Source organism: Aplidium turbinatum, chromosome 5 (assembly GCF_918807975.1).
Source record: "Aplidium turbinatum chromosome 5, kaAplTurb1.1, whole genome shotgun sequence".
Classification (NCBI taxonomy): domain Eukaryota; kingdom Metazoa; phylum Chordata; class Ascidiacea; order Aplousobranchia; family Polyclinidae; genus Aplidium; species Aplidium turbinatum.
In genome coordinates this window covers 38727214-38736929 of record NC_137476.1, presented here as the reverse complement: position 1 = coordinate 38736929, position 9716 = coordinate 38727214, and the positions used below count along the sequence as shown (strand labels likewise).

Here is a 9716-nt window from a genome sequence, read left to right as displayed (position 1 = left end):
AATTAGAGACTGCAAAATTCATGTACAAATATATGCACAACATGCTTTCCGAGGCCTTTGCAGGTTGCTTTATTTTTGTAAACGAAATTCACCATCATAAAACCCGTCAGAACCAAAAGAATGATTTATATTTGCCTTCTGCAACGTCAAACTCTGGTAAGAAGATGCTATGTATTAATGGAGTGAAATTATGGAATCAAATACCAAAAGAAATACAAGAAAAGTCTAATAATGCTTTTAAATTTAAATATAAATGTTTATTAAAGAATTTGTACAATGATCTCTTCTGAAACATATCATCTGCTTATTTCTCTGCACAGTTTTTTTTATGTTGCCCTGTGTTGTTCTACTGTTAATGTATTATGTAAAGTGCTGGTATTGTGCTATATGTGTTAATGTTCTTAATTTTGGGTCTTTTGTTTAAATGTTTGGGTGGCAGCTGACTTTGGTGACCTTTTGGTCTTTCGCTGCCATCCTTGTTGTGCGAATTATTTGTGTTTATTGTGTTATTGTATATTTTGATGTTTTGTTTTTTTTTCTTTCTTTTTTGCCAACAAAACAAAAATAAACTGAACTGAACTTGTTACACTTGCAAGTGTTGATTGTGGGCCTATTTTTACCAGTTACAACCGATGAAATAAAAGTTTCATTTTTTTCTTTCTTTTCTAGGTTTGGTGGCTGTGGATTTTTAACAGAGAGTTTCACTTTATTTCTACAAAGTTAAATTTTTTGAAAAATTCTTAAACACAAAGATTGATTCACAAAATGAAGTTGAGAAACAGTTTTAGCATAATGATGACGTACCCTACCAAGGGCAGAGGTGGGCAGTAGCGCGCTACTTTTGTAGCGTCGCTACTAGCGGCGCTACTTTTTTGGTAAAAGTAGCGGTAGCGGCGCTACTTTTTATTTGGAGTAGCGGCTGCAGTAGCGGCACTATTTTTTTTCCAAAGTAGCGGTAGCGGGAAAGGTGCTACTTTTTTTCAGTCGCACTCCCGCTACCCGTTACTTTTTAATTTAAAGTGTAAAAAATACTCGTTTTTTTGGCACTACTGGCGTGGCCAAGCAGCTATATTATAATATATAGCCTATATAATCGGCTTGGTTGCAAAGTTTCGGTCTTTTGGGAATCTCGTTTTCTGGTGTGGAGCTGCGATCCTGCGATCAAGGTATGAAATCACCTATGCTAAGATGTCCAAAAATAAGGTTTTATCGTATTGGTTAAAGTAAAACTGTTGACAAATGGTTAGCTAAGATTTTTGTTGCTGATAAAATTTTCTTACACGATGGTTTTTGTTAAAACAAATTTACAGGGCAATTTTGTGTGATGTCGATGAAGCGATAACATTATAAATGATATTAATTATTTTGTAGTGACAAATTCTTAGTGTGGAACCCCGCACAAACCACACCCTTCTAATATTGTGGTTGTGCATGTCACTGGTCTTTTGACTACAGGCCAGCCAGCAAAACAGGTCCTTTTTACATTGATTCAATATGTACAGGCGTTGAATCAATGTAAAAAGGAGCAGTTCTGCCCGCCTGGGAGTGACTAGAGTAGTTTAAAGTGAAGTAATCTTGTTTGCCCATTTTTTTAGGTCCTACTTAGGCATGACTGTGCATTGGATAGATGGAGGCACTCTCCAAAGGAAGAAGACTGTATTGGCTTGTCTTCGGCTGAAAGGGCGTCATACGCATGATGTCCTTGCAAAAGAAATGCAAGCCATACACTGCAAGATTCAACAAGTGCTTCAACGACATGAAATACGTTATAGCATCATGTCTTCATCCCTCCTTCAAGACGTCGTGGCTACAATTTTTGCACTACGTTTCCACGGATGATGCTGACGCACTGCGAGAAAAATTCAAGACAGATGTAATTCGACTGTTACGGGAGATATCAAGCCAGGTTGATACCGAGAAGAGTGACACCAACACCAATCACGACTCTGAGGATGAACTTTTTGGTGTGTTGGCGCCATCCCGTGATACGTCGGTGCAGAAAGAAACAGCAATTGCGGACGCCTTTTTTTCGGACAGGAGCAAGTCCTTGAGCTTTTCGAATACCGAGTTAAAACATCTGTTCATTAAATACAACACCCCCATTCCTTCCAGTGCTGCGGTGGAGAGACTTTTCTCTGTTGGAAAAGATGTGCTGAAGCCAAAGCGGGCAGGACTTAATGACTGTCATTTTGAAATGCTCGTGTTTTTGAAAGATGCGTAACAATAAATTTCCCTTAGAATGTATTTTCTATACTGACGTAAAATGACAGTGTACACGAATGATAACATTCGTTTTCAAGGTCATTTTTGCGTCACTGGGGACTTGAAGAGTGTTTCCTAGTGTGATTTTAGACAAAAGTAGCAGAAGAAGTAGCGGTAGCGCGCGCTGCTTTGGTCCGAGTAGTGGTAGCAGGTAGCGCGCTACTTTTGTAAATTGGTAGCAGGTAGCGGGTAGCGCGCGTTATTTTGGTCCAAGTAGCGGTAGCGGGTAGCGCGCTACTTTAAAAGTAGCGGGTGCCCACCTCTGACTAAGGGTAATGATGACGTAGCCTACCAAAGGTAGGCCTAATGATGACGTACCCTAGCAAGGGTGATGATGACGTACCCTACCAAATGATGACGTACCCTACCAAGGGTCATGATGGCGTAAGGCAGTAGTAAACATGTAAATTACAAAACGCATGATTTTTGCTGATGGTAATAATTCAAACTAATGAAATCGTGTAGTGTTGTTGGTTTGTTTATTCAATTCAGTTACCCCAGCAAAAGCCACTAGTTACCCTAAACAGTTGTTAGAATTAATGCGACTATCACGAAATTCTTGTAATGCTTCCACTGCATTACCGGTCCATAGCGATGCACTTTGGATGACATCGGATACTTAACATAAAGATATAACTTTCAATTAAAATATATTGCACTCATAAGAATACGAGTAAACTCCAGTTTGAAGTAACTGCTGTATGAATTTTAACACAATGTCAAATATTGTTATTTTAAAATAAAATACAATTCTACCCAAAACGAATAACAGGATTTTAGAATTGAAAAAACGTATTCTATTTACACCCGTTTCAGATTTGCGCAGAAGAAAAAAAGAAGTGTTGAGATTTTAAAACACTAGACGAGGAAACAAAGTGAATCAGAAAAATAATGGAAAAGTGCATTTGCTGCTTGGAACGAACAAACGTAACTAGTCAAGTAGATTTACCCTTTATCGAAAGTTTTCTTTCGTATTATTAAGAAGCTTATTGTATAACACATTGCTCTTCTCCTGCTCCCGTTTCCACATTTGAAACATAACCCGCCGCTTGGTGGTAGGCTTTAGTCATAGTGTGAGCAGCTTGTGTTATCACATCTGCGTCATCAAGGTCTATAGATTTAGAACATTCTTCACTCGAACAGCTCAACTTTGAGGAGCCTCTGGATTTAGTCTTTGATGACAATTTCTCCAAACTGGACGAAGCTGCAGTTTTCACAGTAGCATCACGACATTGCTTTTCCAAACGCAGCTGCAAGTTATTTTCATTTGTTGTTGCTTGGTCTTTAACTTCCACATTTTGGTCTTGAACAAACCGCTTGCGCCACCTCACGGACAGTTTTAACAGCAATGTTTTAGTTTCACCTGATGGGAGATTCATCAGATAGCTGTGAGGGCAAATTTCGGCAATCCTAAAAGAGAACGACAAAATTATAACTCAATTGAATGTTGAATATACTTTTAGATTGCGAATAGAACCGATCAATATCGTGGACAGTTTCATCGCAGCAACGATCGGTCCTGTACAAACTCCTTGCTGGCACAGTAAGATAGGAAACGCAGATTGGTTGCTAGTAGAAGCTTTTTTGAAACACTTCACTTTCACTCCAGTGAAATCCAATAAAAGAATATAAAAGGATCGTGGCCATTAGGAACATAGAAGAGTTTAATGAAGGCCATTAGGAGGATAGATGGAGATAGAGAAGGTCATGTGGAGTATACTAAATGGACAGTGACGACCATAAAGAAAGTAGAGGAGGACAGTGAAGGTTATTAGGAGGATAGAGAAGGACATTGAAAGTCATAAGGAGGATACAATAATTATGGAGAAAACTCATTCTGCTTACCACTGAGGGGTCACATGACTAACTGTTGTGATGTGACTACTTTGAGTGAGATGAAACGCGTCATAGAGAATCCATTCATGCGTCCTATCACAGAAGGATTGAGGATCGAGACGCGCGATGTGTTTGTCTCTGATTATGAGATAATTCCCACACCCATCTGTATCCCGTACAACCTGTTACCAAAGTAATGCGTTTGATTATCTTGAAAATATCCAGAATCTGTTTGAAACATTTTCTTACTTTTTATGAATTAATACAAATAAAAAATTTTAAAAATCAAACATTTTCAAAAGTTTATTAATTGATAGTGAACAATAGAGCCATCAAAACAACTTTGAATTATTTTTCATTGGCCTTTCTGATGTCTTACAATTAGGAAATGTTAATATCAATTTCATTTTTAGACCTGATTTTTGCATACAACAGAACATTTTCAGATATCTGATATAATTTTATGGAATTCCCATTCAACCCTTTTCCACAACAATTGTCTGTCCGTAAAACTTTTCAATTGGTTGTTGCAGCAGAGGTAAAGACAAAGTCTCACGTGATCGAAGCGAAGCCGTGGAGGGCATTTTACCTGCATAAAGAAACCAGCCAAGAGCGCGCGCTTTACGTTGCTTTCCAAGAGGGTTGGATCTGTGATTGGTTCGCTAATCGGCAGCTCCAACCGCTCGATGATCGACATTAAATCCGCGCGTTTCTTTTCAGCTATTTTCATCGACTCAAAACTTATATAATTCTTCAAGCACCAGGCTTCGGAGCGTTTGTCTAAATTGTAAAAATATCATCACAGAATTAACGCAACAGATTGGTTGGAATCTTTGCAAAATAATTTTTTATCTTTGACAAAAATTTGAGTGTGTGCAGTGGATAAAAAAATTCTTATCAAATTTCCTCTTAACAATGAACATGCAGTCGCGCTATGTTTGGTCAAATTATCACAACTAAATTATTCGATACCAAACAGATAGTGTAAAAGTAATGGTCATCAGCATACGTTCAATGAAACATTGGAAGATATTGAGAAAGGAAAAGTGATCTCCTGCTTTGTGAGTCATCTGTTGCTGAATAATTCCCGCTTTTCTTTCAAAGCCACGTGGCACAATCCTGCACAATGGTGACGTCATCATGGCAATGATGGTCAACATCTCCTGCGCAAAGAGGGTTCTTGTTGGGTATTGTTTCCTAACAGTTGATACCGAGGAGCCACTCTGCTCGAGGCTGGTGAAATTATTATTTGTTGCGTTGCTTTCAGTAAATCGACTCCATGATATAATTAGGCACAAGCGACACACATTTGTAGTCTGGGCCAATCAAGTACTATAGTTACCTCCTTTCGTTTGCTAAACGATAATGTCAAATAATAATAATGATGATGTAGTTATTATGTGGGTTAAGGTTATCATCAGGAGGCAATAAATGACATACAGTAGCCGTTCGAGGGGATGTTAATCTTCACTAACGTTGCTTTAGCTCATGTTTTATATGCCATGAGCGTATGTTGAAAATCTCAATTTTCACCTTGATTTTAATCTTATTCAAGCGGATGAGTGCCAGGACAATTAGGTTCTCTTGTTGTAATTTATCCAAATAATCAGCTGTTAAGAGATGGACTTTAGTTTTAGGTTATTTAGCATCAAACATCAATCAGTTTATTCTCATAAACTCGAGTCTCTGACGTACAGTGACTTAAATGCACTCAATTTGTGACAACATCAACAATTGTAATCAATCAAGTGTTGTCACTTTCTCGTTCTACTGCATGTCACTTTTCGCTAAACGCTGAAGATATTCTGTAAGATGTGAATTTAATGATTTTTCAAGCATGAAAACATGATTTTATCACCTGTACACAACCTTCACCGCAACTTGCTATGATGCACTTTGCTTGCTGCAAGCTCAACGGGAATTCGCTCATAACTGCTCCAAGATCAGATAAGTTCCCGCTCTCATCTAACCCGCCGTGGTAATCCAGCTCCTCGAGCGCCAACATGTAGGCTTCAGGATCTACATTAATCTCAGAAGTAGCCTATTTTGATGGCAAGAAAAGTTTGTCACAAGGTTTTCCAAACAAAGTTCTCAAGAATAATCTGGCACCAAGACTAATCTTCAACTTATGTACTTGCTCATATCCCTGTAGGTTCATACGCAGTAAAACAATTGTGTTGCCACCAGCCTAATGAGTCAGCACAAGCAAAAAAATTCAAGGAACAACGCCAATGGCACACAAAGCAACAACAAATGGTTATTTTTGTCTGTGTTTTTATTGCACTTGTTTTTATGGATAGAAGAGGATAAGTCATTATCAGGGCTTTGGAGTTGATAGAAAGTATATTTACTCGTGTCAGTTCTTGTCACCCGATATCGCCGCTTTAATTTTAATCACAGCTTCCAGAATTAATTTTATTTCAAAATACAAGCACACGTCAATTTCACAGGCCAACAAAAAAGATAAAAACAATTGTGTCTGCAATCTAAGATGTGATTTGGGGTAAGAGGCTGCTGATTTCAAAAATCACATCAGATTTTACCCATCACATCGGGTTTTGAGATTTTGGCATGATATTTTTTCTCATAATATTGGCTTTTTGGCCGAATTTTCTCCTACTGTTACCGATTTATAAAGACTTTATGAGCCAATAGTGTTTGAAAATTTGTCATAATCATGGATATGATTTTATTTTGTAACACTTGGAGATGTATGATGACACCATGGCCATTGGAGTGACCGACCTATCTTCAGAAGGTACACTAGTCAGAAGGCCCCCTAGGTAGTTGGTCCACTGGTCAAAAAAGTCACCTAGACCATCTGGCTAGTAGACCATCTGTCTATGGTAGACCATCCAACTTATGTACCTTCTGAGAACTGTCCATAAACCACCCCTTACAGGTAGGGTTGCATTTACTTTTGCCTGAATGTTTAATACCACTCCACTTTTTGATGTATAACATCAGGTTTGAAATATTCATTGGAAATTTGCACAGCCACCAAATATACTTCTTAACAAGAAAAAATAACAATGTAGCCTACTCTTGTAAAAAAAAAAACGTTGAACGTTTAGTGTTAGCAGATAAACTTTGAAGAATTGGGTTCAAGTTACCAGACTTCAATAAAATAAAAAAATAAAAATAAATAAAACAGGTCTTGAAATACCTCAATGTTTTCATTAATATTATGTTTGTATCTCTTGTGTAGATTTTCGACTTTATCGTGATGAATTTAGACTTTATCGCAGACCTTGTTGACAAAAAAAGGTTTCAAATTCCATGAAACGCCATAGTCTACCAAAATAGATCAGGAGTCATTATCAGAGCTTTGGAGTTGATAGAAAGTATATTTACTCGTGTCAGTTCTTGTCATCCGATATCGCCGCTTTAATTTTAATCTCAGCTTCCAGAATTACTTTTATTTCAAAATACAAGCACACGTCAATTATCTGAAATTCAAAAGTGGACAATACTTGGATCATGTTTAAGTAAAAGGTTTTATGCATCCTACCATGGCCACCTAAAGATACGGCCTGATTTGTCACATTTTGCAGAAATTTCCAGGTTTTTCTAACTTTGGGCGAACGTTCAAATAAGTTTTTATAAAAATTAGATTTTTGCGATTACTTTATTCTTTTCCCAGATGACACAATATAGGTTTTAACATTCTCACATGTTTAAAAACAAAGAAAATTCGATTTCGAAGATTTTAGTCAGACTGTTAATTTTTCAATAACAGTCTGATTTTGCGTTTTTCAACTTACTTTTTCTCATTTGTTACTGCTTCCCCAAGGCAACAAAAAAGTTTTTTGTCATTAGGAAACCGCAGAAAGTAAAAACATTTCAGAAAATGTCAGGCAAACACTAACAGTAGCTGTAATCAAAATCTGCAAAATGTGACAAATCAGGCCGCATCTTCAGGTGGCCATGATCCTACTAATTACTTAACAAAATACGTGAACTGGCTTGCTCAGGACTCTCGTCTTTACAATATAGCCGAATTTGCATTACTTACATTATGTAATGAAATTGCATTACTTACAATACCATAGCGCTAATCTAATACGTGTTTATGAAACTGCTATTTATTTATTTTCTTCTTAATTTAAAGATCAAAAAAACAGTTGACCCTAAATAATAGGGCAACTCTGTAGTCGGAGTTAAAGTCATACGATAAAAAATCGTAGAGTCAGATTCGGGGATTTAAAAATTGAAGATTAGTATATTTATCGCCTAACTTCACAGCGTCCAACAACTTCTGTAACGGATTTTATGTCCTCACCTGGAGGGTCAATGAATTGGCATCCAGAGAAGCTTATGTTTAGTCTCTGGAGCAACCTTTTTAAAAGGAGAATGTTGGATGTCAGCTCCACCCTCTTAATAGCCGGGATGGAGGTTAACTTCATGGCCTGAATATATTGAAACATAATGATTACTTCACATTATAAGTTGGTGTTGACAACGTTCACCAGCAAGGAGGTTCAATTTAATTTGATAATTTTTCGTCTCTATGAAATCATGCGGCCAAACAATTCGGAATTGTCACTTGTCGACAAATCCTCAACTAGGCGAGCTCTTGAAAGAAGATATTCGAAAGATAACACTTAGCCTGGAATCAAGTCTAAGTCAAGAATCAAGTCAATAAAATCCATCTTCAAAACCTGATGCAGGATCGGAAGAAGATTCAAAAGAAATATTTTCTTTAATCAATGATTGTGCTCAAGAAGCTTTTTCCAATGGGAAAAAGTTAAAATGGTTGCTGACGAAAATATTGAGTATCAATTGCTAAAACAACTAATCTCTTCTGGGTTCCCAAATGCGAAAATGCAAACTGAATGAAATACAGCACTTCAACCATTTTGGCAAGTCAGGAGTAATTTCTCTATCAGAGGTTCCCAACCTTTTTTGCTGTTCATACCCATTTGTCAGGTCAGAGCATTCTTCGTACCCCCAAAAAATTCTGATGGAATTTTTCAGGTATATATTGCTAAATTAAATTGCTTTTATATAGCTCAATTAAACGTTAAACCGATATTTCACACAAAGATGAAAAATTTACCAAAAGAAATTAAATGTCAGTTATTTTGTTTGTTACTTTTCAGTGAGATATTTGTTGCTGCTTCATTGATAAAATTCGCTCAAACAATAATTCAATTTTACTTAAACCAACACGTAAATCATCTACCAGTTGCAGACGATTTCTGTACGTATTCTTGATATACATTATGGTCGAAAAGCCGCTTTCACAGTAATAAGTTGTTGAGAAGAGAATTAACACTGTAATGGTTTCCATAGCAAGACTTGGGAAGGTTTCATAGCAATGCACCAAAAATCTTTTAACTTCGATTTGTCAAACAGCAGTTTCAATTTTTGGCAGCTTTTCATTTCGATGATGTTCTCCTTCAAATTATCCTCATCCGACATTTTTGTTAAATCAAAAAGAAATGGATTTGTAATCCAATCCTGGAAATAATTTAATTCACCAGCAAAAAAGTAACCATTGAAAGAATCAACCAGCATCTTGAAATGGGAAATAAGTTTATTTTTGACATTTTGCAACAAAAAGTTATTTGCAATTTGATCAAGACAAGGAAAATTAGCAAGGTTTCCAATTTCAT

The 9716-nt window shown here is 36.8% G+C and overlaps 1 protein-coding gene across 2 annotated transcripts in view; it reads right to left on the bottom strand.

The window, feature by feature from the left end:
- Nucleotides 1-2763: 2763 nt before the first annotated feature.
- Nucleotides 2764-9716, bottom strand: part of LOC145769999 (ATP-dependent RNA helicase homolog DQX1-like) — a 39679-nt gene continuing 32726 nt past the window's right edge. For both annotated transcript variants that reach the window (XM_082581574.1, XM_082581575.1), the window contains 6 exons: nucleotides 8381-8507; nucleotides 5957-6117; nucleotides 5108-5261; nucleotides 4688-4878; nucleotides 4108-4280; nucleotides 2764-3672 (listed from right to left, as the gene is read on the bottom strand). In XM_082581574.1, the coding sequence (XP_082437700.1) occupies nucleotides 3249-3672; nucleotides 4108-4280; nucleotides 4688-4878; nucleotides 5108-5261; nucleotides 5957-6117; nucleotides 8381-8507 (1230 nt within the window). In that variant the 3' untranslated portion in view covers nucleotides 2764-3248. The remainder of the gene's footprint in view (nucleotides 3673-4107; nucleotides 4281-4687; nucleotides 4879-5107; nucleotides 5262-5956; nucleotides 6118-8380; nucleotides 8508-9716) is intronic.